This window comes from Aythya ferina (assembly GCF_964211825.1).
Source record: "Aythya ferina genome assembly, chromosome: 1".
Taxonomy (NCBI): Eukaryota; Metazoa; Chordata; class Aves; order Anseriformes; family Anatidae; genus Aythya; species Aythya ferina.
The window spans coordinates 23,998,829-24,024,226 of record NC_140296.1 but is presented as its reverse complement, the minus strand read 5'-3'; the positions used below and the strand labels follow the sequence as shown (position 1 = coordinate 24,024,226).

General features: G+C 39.5%; 1 protein-coding gene across 6 annotated transcripts in view; it reads left to right on the top strand.

The window, feature by feature from the left end:
• Positions 1–25,398, top strand: part of STARD13 (StAR related lipid transfer domain containing 13) — a 294,723-nt gene that overhangs the window by 103,125 nt on the left and 166,200 nt on the right. For all 6 annotated transcript variants that reach the window (XM_084506706.1, XM_084506700.1, XM_084506705.1 and 3 more), the window contains one exon: positions 23,016–23,049. In XM_084506706.1, coding sequence (XP_084362832.1) covers positions 23,016–23,049 — 34 coding nt within the window. The remainder of the gene's footprint in view (positions 1–23,015; positions 23,050–25,398) is intronic.

Genomic DNA, 25,398 nt, shown 5'->3' with positions numbered 1-25,398 from the left:
AATTTGTCTTGGAAGTGAAATGGTTGAGAAGAGATCTTGGCGTTCAATCAGCAAGAGATAGAACATTCATAAAAGCAGAACTGTATTTATGACATAGTAGAGTGGTTAATTGGTTTGGGATATATTTTTATTAATATGAGAACAAGCATCTATTTCTGATGTATGTTTAAAAAAAAAATAATTCTCTCTCTCCATTCCAACTGGAGAGAGAGAAGTCTTCCTTTGCTAGCTTATCAGAAGATCATAGCTTTTCCCATAAGAGCTCAATAAAACATTTTTGCAATTTTGTGGGGTGCTTTGTTGTCCAAATGGTTTCTCACAGCCCTCCTCCTCCACCACCACCTTGATTTTACAGCCTAATGAAAACAAGATGCAGCAAACTGTAGCTGAGCTGGGATCAGAAGAGCAGTTTTAGAGGGGTAATAGCTGAGTACATACATGTAGCTTAGCAGTTACATAACTGGAAGGAAGATGTAAATGTTTCTCATTTATACATGCATCTGTACATATGCGTGTAGATATAAAGTAAGACATGGTAAACATGGCATTGATAACAAATGTGAGCGGATAACAAGATCAGGTAATCAGACAAGTAGAAAACTAATTGTGTTTATGTAGTTCAATTAAAAGTAGATTTGTTGGAAGCAGATAACGTGAACTGAAAGTAAGCAGAGCTGGAATGCACTGAGCAGAAAATCCCTTCAGTTCCCATCAGTAGTATCCCTTCCAGATTAATACCCATCTCTGTGTCCCTTCTCTTCATTTCCCCAGCCATGCCCAGCCCCTCACCACCTATCTGCTGCAGATCCCAGCTCTGCAGGGGGGGATGCAGTAGGTCAGGAAACCCACTTTCAGCACCAAATTAGAGCTTAGTACTGTAATTCTTATTTTTGTATCACACTGCCAAAATCAAAGAGCTAGTCTGTCTGCTTTGTATTTCCTCTCTCACCTGTCCATAGGTCTGGTCTTTTTCATTTATGTTACCTTTTTCTGGTGATGGTAGTTTGTTGATCTTAGATTTTCACTGTCTTTTTTTTTTTTCTTTTTTTTTTTTTAAGACAAGCCATGATTTTATTCACTGTTGTGTCTTTCCATGCTGAGTTTTGTAGTTTTGTGCATTTAACTTTTGCAATAATTTTGTGTGTTTGTAAAGGCACTTTTTTTTTTTTCCTGTAAAAGCACCTCTTTTTTTTTCTGACAGATAAGCAACCTTTCCAAGTGTTCAGGCTTGTACCTAGGAAAGGAGCACCAGAGGGAGCACTACAGTTTTCTCTTAAATAGATCCCTGTTCTCTACCTCAGATCCTAGGCTGTGACTCCAGATCCATACAGAACTGTGATCTGGATTGTGATTCTGAATCCTTCATCAAAGGCAAAGATGCATCTGATTCCAAACCTGCAGCCCAGCTCCCTTTCTGCAGCCTCAGGGAGACAGAAAAGGGCAGTCTGGATTTCACTCTTGCACTCCTCTGATATCTAGTGGCATTTCCAGCAGTCCATTTTGTACCTGAGAGGAATATCATCTATCCCTACATCTGCTGTTCTGTTTGAATAGCCTGGGGCCTTTCTAGAGTTACTGAAGTCGTTCTGTGAAAGCCCTCCTGTGGTCTTCTGGGACAGCATCCCAGGTCAGATTGATATTCTGCATCTGCCTGCTCTGACCTATACAGCGATGCCGACGGATAAGACTATTTCTGTTACTTCATTTGCTTTAGCAAGCTCTGGCTTAAGTGCAGCTTCTGCTATGTGTAATGACAGATGCTGCCAAATGTGACTCATATTTTCTCTTCGTTCCCCTCTACAACAGCCTCTCCAATTGCTGCTGCAACTTCTCAGCATGAGGAACGATCTTATTTTTTAATAAACAAACAAACAAATTGGCAAGAGCTCCAGACATCTAGATGCTTGGGATAAAAGGCTATGCTCATTAGCATTTCTTCAACAGAGAATAGCAAATTCCCAAGCCATGATGTCTGGGACAGAATTCATACCCTATGAAACTGTATTGCTCTGGAGAGGATGGAAGAGATTACCTCTCCAAGAATAAAAAGCTCTTCCAGATTTGTCTCGCAGGCTGTCCTGGATGCATGCCACACTATAACACAATAGTTTAATGCTTTCCTTTCTTTTAAGGAAAGACTACAATCTTAGGACTGCTCTATGGGATTTAGTTTATCATAAGGTATAGATACTCTTGTCTTTTGGACAAGATTCTTTGAGAAGCTGGGAGAACAACCATTGCCACAAACTGTGTGCACACTTTTCTTTACCGCATGTAGAGTCTTCAGCTCAGCCTCTTTGAAGGTCTGCTGGAAAGATCACATACCTCATTCTTCCCTCTCCCCTTCTCCCAGACGGGCCAGGCTGTCTGGTATGACACTACCTGAACAGGATGGGTACCGTGTCATGCCAGAATTATACAGCAGGGAAGGGCTAAGTCTCTGTTTTAGTTGTGAATAAAAAAGAGGATGGAGGCCCTGCCCAGTCCTTCCTTTTCATCCTGAGCCCCACACATCTCTGGAGCTCACCACCACAGCCTCAGGGCAAGCTGCTTCTGGTCTGAAGTACATATGTAGCTATACGTTAAAAGGCCCTCGAAGTACCTGCTGGTCTCTTTACCACACAGACGGTGCAAGTTACACTAGCACAATTCCCTTAAGCTGTATCCAGCACCAGCTATTTAATTTGTCACCTCTCTCCTCTCAGGAAAGCTCTGGAAGTCTAAGCAGGTGAGCAAAACTCTTTCAGACTGGCTAGAGACTGGTGGAAAATCTAAGATGACGTCCTGAGTTTGCTTTGGATCCATGAGAAATAACAGGAAATACCAGCTTTTCTGCACCAGAGCCAGTCTGCTTCCAGGCTCCCAGTTCCTTCTGTCTCCCTCAGACCACCTTGCTTTGCTATTCTGTTTCTTAGAGACCTCAGAAAGCTAAAGCAAGGCAGTATGAGTGTGATTAGGGTAGCCTGGCATGGTCCCATAAAATTCACGTTGGCAGCTACACCCAAACTGTTTCCCTCTGCATGTTATCTTCCGAGCAAGGGAAGTGGCTGTGAAGAGAATTCCACCGTGGCCATTCCATGAATGCTGAGAGGGGGCCATAAATCTAACAGCAGTGCTTTTCACAAATTTTTGTTTTATTTTTTTCATCTTCCCTTTCCAGTTAAGTCTGCCTACATGATCACTTCTTTGTCCTGTGTTCCATTCTTGTTAAAGCTCCAATAGAAATTTTTGCATTATACCCATCCCCAAAAAATAAAACAGGGGGGCAAGTCTGGGACGAAAGCAGTAATCCAGGCTATCTCATGATTTTGGTCTCTAGCTTGACTTCATTGCTCATCCCAGTGTCCTGAACTGATCTGACAGCAATTGTGGGAACGTACTTGCACATTGGTGTGTCATTAGGCCTTGAGATCTGATATCAAGTTGGCAGCTTTGCCCATTTCTGCAGTCAGGCTTGGCTCTATTTCCACCCCGAAGCAATTTTAAATATTCCATCTCAGAGGTTGGCGTTGCTGATAACTGAACAGAGCACTTTTTGTAGCACTTGATTTGATTTCTGTACTTAAGGTTGTTTTCTTTCCTCTCAAATGATTGTACTCAACTGCTGATAAAATTCCTTTTCCGCAATCTTTAATTAATGAGTAACGTGGGCCGTGCTGGGCTGTGAGGAGGTAATTCAAAGTATTATATTTTAGCATGAAGTGAAGTGAATCTATTTGCACAAAACTATGTGAAAGGAATACACTTCCAAGTAACCATGCTCTTGAAATATGCTGTTCTGCTTCCATTAGTTTGATCTGCATCCTTACTAATTATAATTTCATGTTGACTTAAGATGACCTGCTTCTCAACACGTAAACGTGGGTCCTGTGTACGACACTGTCTGAATGCAAAGATCCATCCCTGCTGATGATCCACCAGAGTACTATTACGGGTTTTCTCATAAGTGGCAGAAGCACGGCGTTATTTAGTTTGCTTTAAAGAGAAACCGTGTGTGAAGTAGAAGATAAAGAAACTGCATAGATGTTGCCAAAAAAAGAAATTCATTAAAATGAACAAGAAAAGTAGGTCAAATTTTAGCCTAACTACGTTCAAGTTGTTCCTTTTAAATACAAAGAGAGCAGAGAAAACAGGCAGATGGGAGTACAGAAAAGGGAAATAAGCCAAAGTGATTAGCCCGGTGACCTTCCCTTGTTTCTGGTGGGTTTTGTATGTATGTGCACTGCGCCATTGTTTTTCATGAATAAAATTAACATATTCAATTTATATCCTAAAAGAATTCTAAATTCATTAATTTACTCACCACTGCAATTCTAATTTATGATGCAAGTCTTCACTTTTCAAGTTATTTGCTGTACTTATTTTCTATATTTTGCATATTTATGTGTTCAGATTGAAGATACACAACATGGAGAATAATCATTTTTAAAAATAGCATTAGGACTAATTAAGAAAATAAAATAGCTGAGAACAATGTCATTCTCCTGGGTTTTTGTTCCTATGCCATTATTAAACAATTGAACATTGAGCCACTCAGTAACAGATTAGCTTATTCATCAGCTTTCTAAGAGCTAAATTTCAATGGATTTCTCTCTTTCTTATATTCTTTCAAATGATTTATATAAAGGAAGGTTTTCACTATGTTGGTAAGGGTTTCCCAAGAAGTTTCTAACTAATGCTTAGTTAAACAAATTGAGTAGAAATTTATACTGTAATTAGTTTGATGAGTGGATTGTATTGCACAGCCCAGATTATCTGGAGTTTTCTACTAAGGAAAGCAAAGAAATGAAAAAATGAAGGTAAAAAAAATTAAGGAGCTTCACTCATGGCTATTATTACTTTAAAGCATAATCATAATTAAAGATATTTTAAAATATCTTCTAGTGTTAAATTTAACTTCTTTTTTAATATTTGCTAGCCATTGGGGGGGGGGGGCTAGATGTTTGAGGGGTTATAGAACTTGCCATTTGGATGAGATCCACTGTGTCTTTTTTCAGAAAGTGGCTAGAAACAGGAATTTCAAGGAATGGCAATACTCTGATAGCCCAACTTACATGGAATAAGCTGCTAACAATTTGGGTTTCATCCTCCACCTGAAGAACCTGGCTTCTCTGTGGGGATGTGGCTATTCATATCATTTCCAAAATTCAGTGGTTTGGAAAAATATTAAATCTGAATATTTCTAATATCCAAAAAGCTATCTAAGGTCTTCGGCCTATTGCTAAGCTCTAGGTCTCAAAACCTCCTATAGGAACGTATGCCATGATATAATTTCCTGTTTTGTGAAAAAGCTGTTTCCTATTACCATTTTTATTTTTTTATGTCCTTGTTCTAGAGTTATGAATTAAATAAGACAGAATCCTTGATATGCTTTTTATTGTTTATATGCTTTTGAACATCTCCCATGCTGTTAATTTCCTTCCAGACCATCCCTTTCTTTTCAAGCTGTCTTCATAGCTTTTGACAAGACTCAGGGGTGCCTCTGTGACTTCCCTCCAAGGCCGTGGTTCTGCATTTGAGTGAGATAACCAATGTCTCCACAATGTCATACATGACACTGCACACTAATTCATAGAACAATATTGTCGTATTACCATTGTCATTTTCCTTTCCACATCTGTGTGTATCCTTTGGCTAGAGGCTACAGAGTGCCCACAAGAACCCTTCTGACAGCAAATCTTGGAGGACTGGAGGGGAGAAGTAGAGGTATGCGTCAGGAGGGTGGCATCTCAGGGGGGCAGTATCTGAGGAGCAGGGGCCACTTTGCATTTCTCAACATTTTCTCTGGAACTCACCTGTTGAGAATTCAGTGAATATCTTTCTAGGGGTTAGTTCTGCTATATAAATCAAATGCTAAATTTCAGCCTGTTGGAAATATAAGCGTTTTGAACGACTCGCACAAACATCTACTGTGTGCTTGGAGGCAGCTTTGATACCAAACATATGTCTTTAATTGAGATGTATTTACGCTGAAGAAAGCAACTTGGCATCAACAGCTTTGTCTATTAGCATCTACTTTCAAATACTCTTCTAGCTTATTCACACCTCATGTGAGGCTGTTAAATTTATTGCTCTTTCAAACTTTTCAGATTTACTAGGTACCTTCCATAAACCTCGGTCCTACAAAGAGGTCAGATAGTATCACAGCAGACACTCACAGGCCTATTCAGGTAGACAAGCCAGATTTTGCACAACATAAGTTTTGTGTAAAATGCAGTTCTACAAAATGCATATATTGATTTTTCTGACTTTTTACATGGAAGGAGAGATGGTCATCCCAGTCAAAGGCCAAAATAGGCATACTTAGGGAGTGATCTATTCAGAAGTTTATTTTGTGAGATGACTGATACCCCGTATAGAATGACTGGCTCAATTGTAAACATTTGCATTATAGACACCTGTTACTCTACGAAATGAATTCCACCATGCAGCTTAGTGTCAGACTAACTGAATATTTGTTTTGTTCCACATACCAAAATGTAACACCTTGATGATTGGTAATATCAAAGCATTTTTTTTCAGTCAAATATAAAAAATAATAATATATTTCTAAGATCAGATTGTTGTTTTTTACATCTACTATTTTTAATTGTCTTTATTAATGACAAAAATGTTGAAATGGGATTTCTGCTTTTTTCTCAACTCAGTTTCATTTACCCTATTCTGTTCTTGAACTGAATCTCGTCCACGGAATTAGCCACTGCTGTGCTTTACCCACTGTTGATGACACTCTCTTCTGCTCATACAAACTGCAGCAGACATGCCACTGTTGATAAATGAGTTCAGAATACCAGGAGATGTCCCTTCACAGTACAGTCTTTCAGGTGACCTGCCCTTTATGTTATGAGCTGCCTTTAAAATTTTATCTGTTTAGTTAACTGCTCATAACAGCGTTACTTGCTACACCTGATGTATCAGCTCCAAAATAAAAAATGCAAAACAGCATCTGCAATTAGGAGTCTTAGCTTTTTTTTTTTTTTTCCAGAATGAAACAAAGTAAATAAATTTTAGCAGTAAATAGCTCTAACAGCTTAGGCTGTTTTGTTAATTCCAATTATACTTATTTCTCCTCTGGCATTAATAGCATCTTCCAAAGTGTTACTGCATCAGTATTGTGTTTATAGAACTTCTCCAGCAGAGCTAATTGATTCTGAAATGCCCAATGTTACTGGTTTACTAATTGTTTCCCCTGCAAAACCGTTAAGGTGGCTGTGCTTTTTATTACAACCATGTCAGCATCTCAGAACAAATTGAGGAGACTCTCAGGAGTAAAATATTTAGCTGCATAATGTAGGCTGTTAGATAAAGACAGTGATGAGGATAGGGCAGTTAAATACCTACTCTCTAATTAGGTTCTCTCTGCAAAATGAGAAGTACATGAAAATACGAAAATGATTACAGTTATTACAGGAAGGTAAAAGTTTAATGTTCATTGTTACTAATAATAAGTAAGCTTTCTGACAAAGCAAGATCCTTAGACTTGACCTTTCTCTTTGGCTTGCTAGAAGCAGCTTAAGGACAAACAACTGGTATGTCTTCTCAGGAAAAGAGTTTCTCTCTTTCTAAGTATACCTTTAACTTCAAAATACATAAATTAGAACCACAGACTGTATCCATTGCAGTGACAGTTCTTAGATACTGCACAGTATCTTTAATATAACCTGTTCTCCAAGTTAACATTACACTTACATTAGAATATCTCCAGAGTAATAATGCTAAAAATTAGCTTTGCAAACATATTTTTTGAAAAACTTTATAACTTTGCTTATGTTTTACAACAATAGTGTTAAATTATATCTATTACCAAACTCATAAATCTTTTAAAATAAACACAGGCATATGTTACATGGATGACTGATCTTTATTATTCTGCTGACAATAACTAAGTCACATCCCTTTTATTAAACTATTCTATGTTTGTTTCACTCTTATGCCCAAGATCTAAAAATTATAATGTGTGGCATAGACTAAAATCACCTTTCAGGTAGGTAACTGAAAAGTGTAACTAATTTCTGTTGCATTATTGTAAAAAATCTTAGACTAGGAAACAACTAATGAAATGAAATCAAGGATAGTCGCTGGTGGCACTGTTTAACATCTGCTGGCTTGTAGAGTCTTCCTATATTGACCTTTTCCTTTATGTTTCCTAGTTTTTACTTGCAATGCCAGAAGAACAAGGTCTGTAATTGTAATTAAATCAATCTGACAATGAGTCACACTCTGGCAGCTAAAGAAGAATCAGGAGAAAAATAATCTAATCTTAAACATGAATGGTATTCGCTGGAGCGAAGGGAGGAAGGGAGGGTGTATGTAATTTTTTTTTAAAGGGGAATGTAAAACTTGCCAGGAATTCATTACATTCTTTTGTTAATTTTTTTTTTCATAATCTTTTGCTTTATGATCTCGAATGGCTGCTGAAACAGCGTATCTTGGGAAATTAGTGCCATATTGAAGTCACACATAAATGCGTATTTCCCCGTGTATGCAAAATAGCAGGTTTCAGTTTTTAATTACAAGTATTGTTTAAGGCAGAAAAAAAAATGGCAGGAAAAGACCACCTCTTTTTTGCAGCCATTATCCACTGGCACCAGTTCAGAAATTTCAAGGATCTCTAGCAGCACCTAAGCAGCTCGTACAGTCACTGGTGATAGCTACAGTTCTTGAGAGCCATCCGTATAGCCTCTAACCTGGCATAGGAATCTGCAGCTGGCTAGTCTGAAATGATGAGCACTGAGGGTTTCTGAGCTCCTATTCCTCTCTGGAGCTTGTGTGCCTGCCTGCATGCACATTTTATTTCCCCATCCACTTGAGATCTTTTGAGAGCAGGCACCCAACTGAGCAATGCTGTTCCCTTCACAGTTGCATGTCAGATGTCATCTGTGCTGAAGCACCTAGAATGAAAGTCTCAATTAGGCTGTAAGGCCTCTGAGCCAAGGATCAGCTTTTCATCCTGTACATATGCATAGTTTTTCATCTAGTTTTTCATATACTGTGAGTGCCCGTACAAAAATGATCTCATTCCTGGTAGCATCCCGAACATATTCTGTTTGTAATGCAAATGGTAAAAAAAGGTAACACTATGTTAGTGGTAAGATGCTCCATTCTCATGCTGATGTCTTAAATTTGTGCTTTAAGTTCATCTGAAAAAAGCTTTCAATAGGTACTCAAAAATACCATGACAGTCAAAAAGCTCATTGCTAATATACTGCAAAATCACACCGCAAGATCAAAAACTTTAAAACTAGTAGAGATATGAGGGATGGATACATTCTGGTACCAGATGTGGAATAACTCCTGTGGTACAAGGTAATTTGAGTCTCTTTTTCTTTCCTCCAGAACAGTTTAAGGTAACAGTCAGCCTAGAATTGTCATTTGCATGACTGTTGACTAACCAAAGTGTCCTTGCTAGAACACTTTTTAGTCTTGAATGAACTTAATGTGCCTAAGGTTAAATTTAAACTAGACGAGATTTTGTGTAGAATGAAGGTGAACGTTGCAATATGTAATAGAGAAAATGGAACAAGAAGTTAGACTGTTTTCTATAAAGAGCCTTAAGAATGTTTAGCACGAAGACTGGAGGAATTCCAGGTAGTGTATCGTGATAGCATGTATGTCCAGTGCTTGGTCCCTAATTGGGCTTGCATAGCTATGTGTTCAGACTAAAGAGTTATATAGATTTTGAAATGTAAAAAAGTCACTGAAATAGTAATAATTCCTTATGCTCATGGTCCAATTAATTTTTAGTTAAGGCCTTTCCTCCCTTCTTAAATCATCTGACCTGAATTATATCTTCTCATTCTTTTATGCTGTATATGATAAGGCAACTTGGCACAGTGCATGGTTGTTACACTTGATGAGCTAAAACATACTGTTGTGAAGTACATCCTTGTCTCTGATATTCTGTAGTTGTATTTGGTTTAGTGTAAACACTTATCTATTTAAATTAATGTTTTAATTTAATGTCTCTTCATCAACAGTAAAAAATTAATAGGTATTTCTAGTGACAGATGGGCTTTAAAGACAGCCTAGAAGTACTGGAGGGCCCTGAATGTGAAATTGCAACTGGCTGTTAGGAGAACTATTGTCATAAGTAATGAAACATTTGAGCTTAAATAATAAGCCGATCAAAATTCTAGGCATTCTGTAATTAATTCACAGCTGGTCTCTTGCAGCTCATTGTAAGGTTTTAATTATCTGATGGTCTCCTTCAAGCTCTCACGAGTGTGGAAGGTCCCAAATGAAGTCAAGTCCTAACCACCAGTCTTGAGGTACAGTTAGTCCAAGGAGAAGAACCTCTGATCTTTTTCTTCAGAAGTGGCCAGTGGCAAAGGAGAATCTAGCCTTTGAAATTTAATTGTATGAAACTCATGCCTCAGTGGCTAAACAGCTACCGATAATTAGTTAAAGGTTGTGTCCTAATGCATCTGCACTGTGGACATACCCTCAGCTATGTGTCACTATGAATAGGAGTGCAGAAAGCAGGATAGGATGACCGTAATGTGGCATCTCTCTTTCTTGTCATGTTGTTACCCCATAAAGTACTATAAGATTGCTGCAACTTCTGAGATTTCTAGGAAATCTGCCTAGGACATACCGCAGCTGAGAATCCAGTCCACAAAAATCTGCTCTGATAATTCACTTCTCATCTGCCATTCTTGCTAGCAGAGCTGTCCTCCAGGCCTTTTCTTGGAAAGACATTTAAGTCCTGTGACAGAATAAGTGGGTTTGCTAGATTTTTTTATTCTTTTATTTGTTTGTTTTTATATTCTTTTTCTTTTTTTTCCTTTTTTTTTTCTTTTTTTTTTCTTTCTTTCTTTTTTTTCTTTTCCTCTTAATTCTTTATTTTTGCTCTTTATTCTTCATAAAGCTACCTAAATCTTGGTAGAACTTCTACTTTCTTGGTTTAATTAAGTGACAAAGGGAAGCATGATTTGAGGCCAGGTGTTTTCCACCGTCTACCATAAAAACATAGTAATCCTCAGGCAACTTAAGAACTTGCATATGTGGTTGTTTCAAATGATTGTCTCTGTGACTTTGGTTGTCTTGGTTATAACCAAACTGCTTCCCAGCAGGTCTCATTATTCATGTTGAGTTTCTGGTGTGAAGTCCTGCAGCTTCTGCCCTGCCCACGTGTCCAGGTGCCAATGCCAATGATTGTTCTCTGTGCAATATGGAAGTCCCCAAGGAGTGTGTGGGTCTAGTTATCTTACAGCCACGAAAGTTTGGGAGAGCCATCATAACCCTCCCAATAATATGAAAAATAACAATTACTAATCAAATGTAAGTCTCCATGCTGAAACAGAAATGAAGCTGTAAAGGAAGAGAGGCATCTCAGCATCCAGTGGGCTAGCTCTTCTATCACCAAAATTGCTGACCCATATGCATTTTTACAATATTTCAGAAACCCAGCCAGAGGATGTAGGAAACTGAGATTCCTTTCTTACATTAATTAGTAGGTTTTACACACTGAGAAGGCCTTCAAAAGTATTTCACGATTAACTAGTTCTTCCTGAAACATTAGAATACACAAATCAAAACATACTTTTTAAATCAGCAATAACCAGTTCCCAAGTTCCGATGTTGTGCTGTGAGTTAGTACTTTTTTCAGTCATTAAGTGAGTAAAATTATACAGAGAATAGATACGGAACTGTAGACACATCCTTTATTGTAGGGTTTTTCCATTTTCAGCATTGACAGCAATAATTTTCACTTTAAAAGTTAATTCTTGCTGGACTTGACTTTCAGTTCATATAAATCAGACCTACCTTGATTTAAGGCCAGCTGAAGCAATGGTGGTTTTCGTCAAATCAGTACTTCTCAAAAGATGAATAGTGCCTTAAATCTATCTGTAAAAACAAATTTCAAGCCCTAGCCATTTACTTGAATTATAAAACAGAAAACAGAAGGAAGATATTTGTCTCGCAGAGATTAAGGACAAGCAGATATGCAAGGTGTTACAAAAATACTAATCAGTTCTGTCGGTGTTTAGTTGTAGTCCATGATACGCATGTGAGCAGTATAAGAATTATGCAAGAAATACAGTGATGTTAAGTAATGCTATGAAATATTTCATCTTATTTTAATTTTCTTAAACTTGCCTAATGCCACTTTCTTGGAATTTAATAATCTTAAATTCAGTTCAAAGATTGTACTCAGCTACCCAGAACAGTAGCTGTGAGAGGATTGTGGAGCTTTCCACTAAAGGATCCTTGAAAGAAGACAAATGAAATGTACGTCTGCAATGCAGAGAAGCATAAAAGCAGTTCATCATATGGGAGCAAAAAGTACGGAGATAGTTCTGTGAATATATTTGTTTTGGCTGTCCATGACAGCTGAGGAATAATACATGCCAATTTTGAAACCCCTCTGTGGGAGTATAATTATTTTATCCTATTTCAAGAAGTAAAGCATGTCCTTTTTGCTTTAAAATATCGCAAGTCAGTAGTGTATATATTCAAATAAAGCTGCTTTAGGCTACGCAGGAATGTGTGTGTGTGTTTGTGTGAGCAAGAGAGATGGAGAATTCAAGCCAGTCCCTAACAAATCTCTTCTGTTGGAACAGAAGAATGCATGCAGGCAGATGAGTATCTCATTGTGATTTTTGTCCATAATTTTTGAAATGGTATGATGCAGAAAAGTCAAATTGTTAGTGCTTCTGCACAGACATTTTATGGTGTCTATACGACAAGATATAAGATGGTTATCATTACATATACCCTAACAACTTTTATCTCTGGCTTTAAGTTAGTCTGTGGACATGTATGTTCATAGTGACAGGCGCAGAAGTTAGAGACCAAAGAGATTAAGGGTTTGGTTTGGTCTGGACAGCCCTTATCCAAGTGATGTTGTAGGAGCAGCGATGCTCATGGCTAGCTGAAGAAGATCTGTTCTTTCATTCAGTCAGTGCTGCACTGAGCAGCTGGAGGTCACGGAAGAAGCCAGCAGCCCCTTCGGTATATGGGCACACCAATCTCTGTTCTGTGAGAACCTGATCAGTTTTTGAAGGGAAAAAATTGGAAGAGTGGATGGCTCAGTGGCACAGTCATGTAGTGCAGGTAGTTATTTGGAGGGAGTGATTATGGCTTATACCTCATGTGTGTGGTAGGGGGCTCCCAGGTCCAGTCTCACTCCTACTGAGCTGAGTCAAGCACGACCCAATACCACAGGTAGTGTATAAAAATAATTTATTTTTAGTGGATAGAAGGTGATACCCTCAGCATGAAAATACTCAGCCCTGTACTTTGTGTTCAAGAATGGTCAACTCCATCCATAAATTCCGCACCAGTTCTTGGATATGGACAACAGTCATGGCTCAGTAATGGTTTTAAGCATATGTACATGTATTACGCATGTCTAGTCTTAATCATTTCAAACCCTGTGTGTGCTTGGGTCCTTTGCATTGCAGCCTTCGTGCTCGATTCACATGTGCATAAGAGGTCCTTGACTCCTAATGTAGCATAAATTCACACAACTTCTCTCACCACAGGGATGCTGTCCTGCGTAATCTTAGCAGGCAAAGCATGAGGTGAGGCACACAGAGCTCCGAAGTTGTTTAGATGCGTATGTGTTAATAGGCTGAATGGGCATTTGCTTGGGCATTTGCTGGCAGCAGAGCAGACAGTGAAGTGAGGGGAATTTATACCTTTCTATGAAAATATTAACATAAAGTTCAGTGTCTTTTGTCTGTAAGGGTTGAAGAGTTCATTCTGAAAATAAGCAGTGTAAGTTGATATATACCACAGTTAAGTTTTCTTTTTCTTATGGACTACAGCTGAATTTGCAATGGAGCGGTCATTTCTGAAATCCTGTGAATGTAGTGCAATGGTAGGTGGCATCACCTGATGCTGGTGATACTGAAAGACACACTGATCTTTCTTAGAAAGGGGAAGCTATGAAGCCTCCCAAGGGGAAAGCATGTCATTTCCATGGTAAAAGAAGGCAAGGGAAAGATTTTTCTTTAAATCTAGTATAAAAGCCAACTGATAAACAGAGAGAACCAGAGAGGTAATCAAAGAAAATTGATCAGACGTCAAAAGGGATTTACAGAGGTTTCCAATACAAAGATGTCACATAAAATTTAAAATGGATAAAGTGGCTACAAGATCATCAGTTACAAACAATTGGCATCTCTGCTCCTCCCCAAGGCATCAGCCTTTGCTGTCACCCTAGAGAGATGCTACCTAACTTTTCCCTGAGCAGGTTCTCAGGAAGAGTGCTTCTGCTGTGCACAATTTCTGTAGTTTTCAGTAACTCTTTTCAAGCTTCATTCTTCAATTTCCCCTGTTTATTCTTCTACAGAAAACTATTAAATAAACCTGTTTTTGTTTTGTTTTCCCTCACAAATCGTAAAATGTTACCCAATATTTTTACTGATTGCTAATATATCACTTTACTAGAAAAAAAGCATTTTTGTTTGAGGTTATATTACAAGATAATTTTTATTGACTGTCAGGGAGAATACCTGATACCCAGTTCAAGCTCACCCATCATCAACCATTTCTGTGGACACTTGATAGTGAAAACAAACAAGTCGTTGCTAATGGCAGTCTGAAGTTCATTCCCAGCTATGTTCTGCTCTGGACCAAGCTAAAATAACAACACAGCTCTAGCCAGAGCTGACAAGGCTTGGTTTTAATTTTCTACCATGGATTACTGTTAACTGCTGTTTGCTTTAAAAGTCATTCATTTCCCATAGCAGGATGGCAGAGTCCCCAGATTTCATTCCTCTCTTTGTTGTTTGGTGACCTCTTGTACTTTTTCCACTTCATTTTATCTTTAGAATAGATACAGCACTTCTTCCTACTTAAGAGGGTAAAAATGATAGCAATGGTTGAGTCACTGTATTGTTCCAGGATTGTAAAATAAAACAGGGGCTGCTCTCACTTCTTGCTTTTGTCCATCTCTCTTCCGCACTCGATCTCCTTTTTGTCTTTCTCCCTCCTGCCTCTGCCCCCTCTCATTTCCACCTGCCCCCCACCCATATATTGTGACAACTGCCGTGTTATCTCGTTTTTATTTATCTCTATGTTTATACAGAAGCTTGGCAGAACACCTTCACAAGGGACTGAGCATTAATTGATATTTGCACAGTTCTGAGCGTGTTAATGTAAGCCCTGCTGCAGTGTCAAGAGCTCAAAATAGCCAAGAGCTCCTGGGACTTGCCAAATGTAAAAACATCATAACTGGGGATTTTTTTTTTTTTTTTGCCTTTTTATCAGAAGCAAATTTGCTGAAGCATGGTGGAACTGTATCCTGTAAGGAAATGATCGCAGAGGGTGGGGAGTGGGAATTAGGGAGGATGAGCTGAACATTCAGACCGAACTTTGATACCTGTTCCCTAAAATGTTCCCTTGGCCAGAAGCTGGGGATCGCCTGCACCTGATTAGCTTCTAATTAGGGTTTCAAATATCAACTACTATAAAATCCTATTGAAAAGCAAAAAAAGTGGAAAGTGTTATGAGAGTTTGAGTAAGTGAAAGAGAGAGGGGTACATCGCCGCATCGTGCTGGGTGGTGCCAGATCGGTTTGCTGTTCACCTTGAAGGGAAGAGCAGCATCTGTTTCTGCAGTGGGACATCTGTGTTCTTGCCTCTCAGGTCTCTTCCCTCTCCAGCCGGCCACAAAGCGCACGATAATGACAACAGAGAAGCTGCTGTCACAGCTTGCTCCGTTAACAACTTGAACTTCCATGGGTATAATTTAGAATCCCTGAAATTTTAAGAAAACGAGTGTGGATACGTTACAGTAAAGTAACTTTCTGAAATTTTCAGTATCCACATTTCTGAAAAATATTTCACTTTTAACTGATCAGAGGCATTTTTAAAATTAATTCCAAGCCCTCAAAATCAAAAATATCATAAAATCTTTGAGAAGAAGGTTTCTGACCCTATAAAACTTTGGGATCCTTTTATTTCAGTTACAAGTGGAGATATTGGAAGAAACATTTTATTTTATTTTATTTATTATTTTATTTTATTTTATTTGTTCTGTGAAATGTTTCATTGGTTTGCAAATTTTCCTTATCTGGTTCAAGATCACAGGCCAAGACCAGGTAAAAATGGTTTGATGAGTTTCTTATCTAATGTAGTATAGTCATGTAAATTTTAAAATAAATATCTTAAACACAAGAAGTAATTTTGTTTATATTATCAAAATGAAATATTTCAATAATATCACTAATATGTTTTGGAATTTCATAATTTAAGTTCTCTGTTGAAAAGTTGTATCAATTGTGTCAGCGTTTTGAAATGAAACAAAATGTGGAAAAATCCCTCAATAACTGCAGTCTCCAACTTACTTCTTCTATTGACTGTGATCATTAACACTCATCCTTCTCTGGGGTTTGTTGCAAACCACAGCAACATTTTGTTTCCTCAGTGTGGATGGTGGGATCTGAGCATACCTGTACGTGTTTTATGGCATTGTCAGCAGCAAAGAGAATCAACTCTACAAGAGGCTTTTCAGTATTCCTTACACAACAGAAAATAGTTTGTTTTCCAATTCCAGCTAGTCATACTTGGGCCAAATGTAGAAGACCAGACAGTTCACTCTTCAGCTCTGCTTCTTCAGACTGCCTTTTTGCAAGGTCAGTCATCTGCCCAGATAGAGCAGAGCTGGAGCTGGGAAGGATGGTGGCTAAAACCCACCTCCAAAGACCACTGTGGGATAGCAAAAAGTGCCATGTTGTCCTTCTGTGAAAATCACAGGAGAGGCAAAGGCAATGTAGAATGATGGCAGCAGAAAGCTGATGTTACAGAGCATTAAACAAAACGCTCACAGAGCAACGCGTCAGGCCAAGGAAATGGTAGTTATAACAGCGGTTTCCTGATGAAAGCAACATCTTAAACAGCAGAAGGTGTTTGTTTGTTTTGCTTTTTCCCTGAAGTTTACATTCTGCTGCTTTCGTTTCACAGCCACCAGATGAGTGCCAGTGCTGGCCAGCTGAGCCACGTGGGGGAATGAGATCTAATCTGGTGGCAAACTCAGCGGCTACGCTGAGTTAACATAGTAAAAAAATACTGTAAAACCACACCCCAACTCTTACTTCAGGCGAGTGTACCTATGTGTTCAAACTGAATCCCCTACAATAGAAATCTATGTAATGTCTGTTACTGTAATGCATTTTTAAAGTATGCTAAGTTATAGTTAATACAACAAATGCCCTTTTACTCTCAGTCTTGTTGTTTTGGGTTTTGTTTTTGCCCTTAATGCCCTGCTTGACTTATTGTAAACCTTTTTCTCTAAGAAGGTATTAAAAAGTTTTCACTCTAAAATACTTTTCAGCCATTTTTCTGTTTGATCAAAGCTTTCAAAATTACTGCAACATGAAATGCCACTTTACTTCTCAGACCTTTATCAATTCTACATGCATGGAATAGGTACAGAATTGTAGCAAACAGATTAAAAAAATCAATAATCTTTCTTTCTGTATCAGTGCTTCTCAGAACAACACTGATCTGTGTGTATAATTTGAAGGAAATATTTAGAATAACATAAAATGCATTTTAAAAGCAAGTGTTATTTTGCCAACTAAAACATTAAAGTAGGGAAAATAATGTTCAAATGTCCATTAACTGTTCTTTAAAGCTGTACACCGTGACTAATTTTGCTTTTATAGCTGCAGGAAACATTTGCAGTATTTCATTTTTTTAGAGTACACCTCAACGTATTATGTCTGGGGTTTTCAAAAGACATTTCAGTGTCCTCTGAGCTCTTTTGGGTGCTTAGTGCTTAAATCCCTTAGGCTCATTTTTAAAATATCATCATAAAATATTTGAATTCTATTTTCTTTGCACAAGATTAAAAGGTTCTGTATGCTAGATCCTCAGAGAAAATGGGGAAAGGACAATTTATATAATTTTATCAGGCTAAGGCAAAGAAATAAATTAGAATCTCTAAATTAGACTATTTCCATATCAGCTGCAGAGAAACACAGTTTATTTTATATTCCTTTCTTGACAGCCACTTGAAAATGTACACGTTCTCAGGGATACAAGATGAACTGACAGAGTTTTAAAATGTACGTGAAAACATTGTGTCTGCAATTCTACAGAATTGGACTCGTTTATTAACAGGTTTGTTTTTGATAACACATTAGGGTGCAGGTTAGTTGCATTTAGACAGCAGCAAACATCTCAGTGAGTTTTGCTAGAAAAGGGAAAAAAACTTAGAAATCCTTTCCAGTTGAATCAAGTTTTACAGACCTTTGCTATTACAGCTGTAGATAACATACCCATGTAGATACACGTACCCATTAATTTCAGGTAAGCAGTCTGATAACGTATTTGGATTACGTGCATTTTTTTGCAGTAACTGGAACAATTATTAATTGTATTTCCCATATTGTACAGCTTCAAATATATATATATTTATATATGTATTTTTTTATAGCTCCCTTATATCGGAGGCTACCTGAAGTAGCCACCTGTCACCATGACAGTTGTATAACCTAACATACGGAAAATATTATTCATGTTAGCAGAGTTGTTTGAGGTCTGTGTGTACAAGAGAGTGTGCTAAGGGGCCCTGTAGAGCACAATGAGCACGGCTGTACCATGCAGCTCTTGGCCCTGGGTCTCCACTGTCTTCTTTGTGGTCCCCTGTGATCCTGTGACACGATGAGTATTTTGCAGATGTGATCTTTTGTACCTGCAGTAAAAGTGGAAAGAAACAGAGCAGCATCTACCTCCATTCTGCCATTTGGGAGTGCTCCCAAATCTCTTGAACGATGCAGAGGTTTAATTTGTAGACAGTCAGCTGGAGCAGTTCAAAACAGCTAGGGGTGACCCAGCTGTTTTGCAGTGTGGATCATCAAGGGCTCAGTGTGCATAAATTCAGCCTCAGTCTTCAGCCCAGCAAGGCCCCCGTGTCCAGTCTCACAACAGCCCTGCTGACACTGACATTCATGTGAGGAGCAAGACTGCCTTGATCAGTGCTGTGCATCTTCTTAATGTCTTACACTGCTCTAAAATACCGTGGTAAAAACATCCTCAGAACAATGAATTCTTAGCAACATTTTCTTATTGTAAGTGTTGAAGAGTCTTGAAAGGGGACCTAGACCCAAGTTTTCCCACTTGTGAATGAGAAAGTGGGCTTGTTCTACTAGACTGGAGAGCTGTTTACCTTCCTTCCTTCCTTCCTTCCTTCCTTCCTTCCTTCCTTCCTTCCTTCCTTCCTTCCTTCCTTCCTTCCTTCCTTCCTTCCTTCCTTCCTTCCTTCCTTCCTTCCTTCCTTCCTTCCTTTTCTTTCTTTGACCCATTTAGTCATGAATAGTTGCTGTGCAATGGCACAGCTTCAGTTAAAGAAATCAGTTGTGATACAGCAGGTGTGAGTTTGAATCCCTACCCAGAAGATGTCTTCCCCATCCCAGCTTTCTCTAATGCTTAGGCTGTATATTAAATATCATCTCTAGAAGCATCACCACAGTGGCTGCATTTTAAAAGAACATTACGAGTCCGTTTGTCAGCTGCTGAAGACACAACATCAGCACCCAAACCCAGCAGAGGTTTCAAGACTGTACCAGTGACGGTGCCAAGTCTCCAAAGGGAAATCAGATTTCTGATGCAGCGCTCTCAGCAGCATTTCCTATGGGATAACTTCAGCATTGCCTTTATCCCCAGCAGGCTAACGTTGTCTAGAGAACATAGAAGCATAATTCAGGCTGCTGATTTCACTGCTGGGGCCAGGCAACTTTGAGTTACAGCTTGTGGTGTGGAGTGCCATGACTGCCCCTTTCGGGCTGTAGAGTTTTATTTTAAAAAGGTAACCAGGATTTTCTTTTATTCCATTGACATTTTTTATCTGGAAGGATCTAATAAATCAGCTAATCAGATGATTGAGTTTTGTATGGAGATTTCTGGTTCAATTCTTTGCAACTGCCTGTATGTAGCTTTAATGAAAGCCCAGCAGATTATTAAATTGGTGGTGTTAAGAACAAGCAGGATTTCCAGTCTTCATTGTTTGCAGGACTTTTCCCAGCTCGAAGTGCTTTTCTTCCCTATCAGTTCATCAGTAAGAAGTCATACAGATTTATCATTTTTCTCCTCTGAAGGAAGTGGTGTGTCTCGGGGCTGTGCTGCTGTCTCTTCCCCACAGCACATAAACCTACAGAATTCAAGGTCTTTTTTGTGAATAGCAGATGTCAAGCAGTCTTGTCAAAATGCCAGCATTCATTTGATAGCAGTGTATTTTTGATACCATACCTGTGTTGAATAAAGCTAGCTTTTTATTAAAAATCCAGAAGAGTTATTTGCATGCTGAAGAGATACACTAATTACTTTTTTTTCTTTTTTTTTTCTTTTCTGGAGGGTGTGATTTGCTGAGAGTGAATAACTACGGTTTGACAGGTACTCTGAAATATCAGTGGCAGATTTAGGCATGTGTTGAAATGTTTATGTTTAGAGCAGAAAAGAGCTAATAACTAATAAGTGTTGATAGGGAAGGAAGAAGTAAAAGGCTTGTATATAAAACTGTCTTTTTTTTATGCTATATGAAGTTATGGGATTGGCTGGCACTGCAGAATAGCAGTGCTGTTGCAAATTAAAAAGGTTTTGAAGTTGTTAAAGTCAACTGTTCTGTATTCATCTTCTGTGTCAGGAAAAGGCTTTTATGTGACAATAAGCTTACAAGGATATTATTAAATCATTCAGCCCACTTGTTTGATGAATTCCATGCCCTGATCACTTACAACCGTGAAAGATTATGTATACATCAGAGAGGCAGTTCTTTGATGAGTGTGTTTATTTGGCTTGTTGAGCTTATAATACTGGTGTTTTGCTTCTACCTTCACTTCCACTTAATGCAAAGAGTTCATTTCTGACAAAAAGTACATTTAATAGCAGAGACTGTGAGGGCAACATAAGCAAGGCCACAGGGCACCGGGTCACCCCTGAGGGCAGCTGTCCAAGAGCTGCCTTGCTCTGAGCAGGGCTGCTCCAAACAGTCTGGAACAAAGGCAGGGACTGAGATGCTACAGTCATAGGAACAAACCTAGGTATGGTGCTTTGGCCCCATCACCCCCATCCTTTTATTTAACAGTGTAGATAAGCCCCCTGAGCTTCTCCTCACTGCAGGTTGTCCCTTCTGCTAGCTGCCCCACCACCGAGGGTTGCCTGATTCACACATCCTGCTCTCATCTTAGCACACAGGCAGGTCAGGTTCCCTCTGCTCAAGTAGGTAAATTTGGGGTGACCCCGCTCAGACAGAACTGCTGAGGGGGGAGAACTGGACCCAATATCTATCTAATATGTTTCTGCTTTCTGGTTGATATGCTTAAGCAAACAAAACACGGTTGTATCAGCACAGTGTATTTGTCTTTGGCTTCTGTTTGACACTTCCACTTGCAAAATTGCTACAGCTGGAGTTGTAAGCAAATGATTTCTTTATTATTCATAGCAGCAGGTGCTGCAGCAGCCTTTTGGCTAGAGTTGTACTCACTTGGTCCATGGTTTCTATATATTTGATTAGATGGTGCTGTGCTGCTCAGATGGGATGCTGGTACTTCAATAAATGTATTTTGTTACACAATCAGTTATATAGTGCATTATCATTATTATTTCCGTAAATCACTTTTAGTTGGCAGCCTTCTGTTGCTGCTTGGGATTGTTCCAGCAACAATTTGCATCTTTTTTTGTATGACATCCTAAAAAGATTTGGAAGTTAATATAGCATGGGTTTGATTGTATTATAACCAGTGCCCTTGTGGTTACACTAGAATATGGAAAACAGCAATCCAAGCAGGACTGGCATAAGTAGTTTGATTCACATGCCGTACATGTCTTCTTCAAGAAATACTTATCCCTGAGTGAGAGCTTTAGAAGTGACCACCTCACGTGGTCTCTGCTGGCTGAAGGGCAGGGTGCTGCTACTCCTGCAGACCTTCAACCTGAGTAAGGCTTTTCCACAATTAAATTGCCTTGCAGAGGGGAAAACAACTGCAGCCTGCTCCACCTAGTCTAGCTGTGCTTTTCCCATTACTGTGTGGTGCTCCAGCAATTCTGTTCCATGCTTAGAGGAAGAATTTTCCAATATCTCAGTCAAATTCTTCACTAAAATAAAGGTAAACAAAAAAACATGTTTTTATAGGCATTTCTACTAAGGCTGCGGAGGCAATATTTGCTGTAGAGATACTGGAGCACTTAGTGCATCAGGCAGAAATGTGCAGATGGCTGTCCATATGGGCACAAGCCTATAGCAAGCACAGGGAGCATGTCGCTGCGAGATAGAGGAGTGGCTGCTGGTTCAGCTGGCCGCAGACTGGGCAGCTCACACCTGTACATTCGCTGGTATCAGGGAGAATCAGCTCAGCTTTCTCTTTATCTACAAAAATAAAGAAGATTGCGTGTGGTTTCTCACATTGTACTAGATTCAGTTGCAGGCTGCTTTCCTCAGAGAGTTGTTAGATCCATTGTATGCAAGGAGGGCAGGTGATACACATTTAATCACCAGCTTACAGAGTGAGAACAACCCGATTTGGGCACTGAAGGCTGTTACAGAGGAAATTAATGGACCAAGAAGTGCATCCAAGTATGACGTTAATGGGACCACTTCCTTCTACCATGGCAAACCTAGAGCAGGGCGCTGAAAAATATGAGGAATGCAACGTTGAAAGTCATTTTGGCCACATCCCGCAGATAGAGGGACCTTCTCCCAGTCACGGATGAATAAGCACCATGCCTGCTTCGGAGCTGCCATCACCAGTGTGCTCATATCCCACTGCTGTACAGCTGCCTCGCAGGCAGCCGGCACCATGACCTGCTTTGGTGGGCTGGATCTCACATGTCCTTGCTCGTGCCATGGGCAGCTCACTGCCTGCAAGGCAGGGGAATAGGCGCCAGGCTGTCCTTAGCAAGCAAGGCTAGATGTTCCCCACGATTTTTGTTAAGAAGCTCTGGATTTGATGACCTTTGTAAGGCAGTGATGATGTGTAAGAACTGTGTGTATTGTCTTGAAATGTGCAGGTTATTTGAAGGAAAAAATCTATGATTATAAAGCAAAAAATAATTTATTTCTTGCAGGTGCTGTTTCAGAAGCTGTCAAAGGAAAAGGCAGGTAAGACACTGCTTTACTTCTTGAATGTTTCTCGATGGATTGTGCAGACGTATGCATTGTTGGGGGACCTGCAGGAACTGCTGATATTCTGAGTTATTTCGTGCAGTTGATGTGATTACTTGCATGAGTTTATGAAGCAGTGCTGTAGGATTTGTTCGGTTCTTAAGAAAGCTGATAATTCAGCAACTTTGGACTTAGACCTTGAGACGCCAACTCTGAAACAACAAGGACACCATGAAGTATTTGTTCTTCGTGTCAGAGAGGAACGAAAGGGCTTGCCACGGCATTGAAAGGTTTACGGTGCATCAGGGTGAGATGTGTGTAAGTGCATCCTCTGGCATACTGCTGGCACAGCAGCCCAACATGGTGACAGGGTCTCACTTTGCGAAGTAATGTAAAACATAAATGTAAATAAATGTAAACACCCCCCAGGCCTTGTCCCCAGGGGCAAAGTCACGATGCATCATTCATCAGCAGGAGCTCAGTCGCAGTTGGTGGAGCTGAGGATGTTAACAGCATCGGAGTGTTTGACTGTTATGGGGAAATGATTTATTTACAGCTGACATTCTTTGAGGATCAGAGCAATCGGCAGAGCTGAAGGAATGGATGCACAGAACCCTACTTGGGTTATGATGCCAGGAGCTCAGGAAAGGTTTGGGTAGACAGCGATGCACACAGAGGTCCTGATTCAGCAAGCCACTTAACACGCAATTAAAGCTGCAATTGACAAATCCAATTCATTGCGAGGGGGAGTAAGCAACTGCTTGAATGATTTGCTCAATTGAGGGTAAATGTCCTTATTAAATTGTAATGAAGCACAATTAGGAACTATAGCGAAAAGAAACTGCTTCCCAGAATGGGAGGTTACTGGAATTTAATAACAGCCCCACAGCTCTGCAAGAAGAAATGTCCCCAAAGTCTAAGGGAATCCTCATTCCCACAAAAGCTTTTGCTAGCTAACACTACTTAAATAAATCATAAAACAGCTGACCTCTGGAGCTCCCTATTTCCTACTGCTCTTTCAGTCTCATTAGTCGATATGTATGCAGTGTGTGTCAATTAAAATGAAAGCAATTGGGCAACTTTGTTGTAATTATCCCTCTGTCCCCAGCTGACTTAACATCTTTTATTTTTATTTTGGCCTGAAGGACTAGCTTAGGCCAGTTTGCTAGCTCAGTGATTTCTCCTTGCTCGAAGCAGTGTCCCTCTCTGCTCCAAGCTGCACCCTCAGTCCTTGCCAAGGGCCACTGTAACCCTGTTGGGAGCAGGTGAATGGGTCCCTTTGCAGCCAGCGCCACCAAGGCAGGGGCTGTGCTGGCCAGCACATGGAGCAAAGCTCCAGGAGCCCTGGCTTCAAAACTTGAGATCTCAATAGGCAGCGTCATGCTCAGGCACCTTGCAGCAGGTCAGTGCCTGTGTGGAGGCTGCTGAGCATGGCATAACTGCAGGTATTGCCATTCGAGCGCTGTGCACAGCAATATTTTCGTCTGCGTTACAGGATATTTATTTCATGTTGGTATTTGCAATAGAAATTATGCTTGTGTTTTTCCAAAGCTAAGCAAACCCCATCGATTTTTAGAGAGATTTAGCAATTTTTAATTGTTTTCGCTGCTTGCATCTGTGTAACGCCGAAGGCCTGCTTCGTAAAGAAAAGGAAAACACATCAAAAGCACATACATCTTAAAGAAAACCTATTCTGTTAACAGTGCTCCTGGTTTTGACTGTGATAAATTTTTGAATTGTTTTACTTTTATGATAACATCAATTTGGTCTCTGAAGAAAGTTTAGCACGCGTCTGGCAGTTAGAAGATGATAGCTGAAAATTTGATAACTGCCAGCATGAAAGAGGAATAACAGGTGATTCGCTTTGGTCACTGAGGTGGAACTTTGCTCATGGAAATCTGGTAGATGATGGAAATAGTAATAAATTTATCATTAAGACGCATCTGGAAGAAAATGCCAATTCCTTCAAACTGAAGCATTTTGCAGGCAAAGGTTAGCACCCATTAATTTCTCAATCAAACTACTTCTGTAAAATAGGTGTGCAGTTCTTGAAATGAGATCTTCTAACAGCATTCAGCACCAGAAGTTACGGTTTTTATTTGGCTTTGAAACTTTGGGCTTTGAAATTTGAATTACATTAAACTAAATTATGATTAAGGTTAATGCCAACATATTATGTAATTTGCCAAATTGGCCAAATCTATGTCTTGCACTGAGAGGGGCTCTTCCTTGCAGCTTTGCAGTTCATGAACTTTTCTGAAATGTTCTCTGTCTTCTGGATACGACAGAGTGATGCGTGGTTCTGTGTGATGCATACCTGGCATGGGTAGGTCTTCACCACCCTTC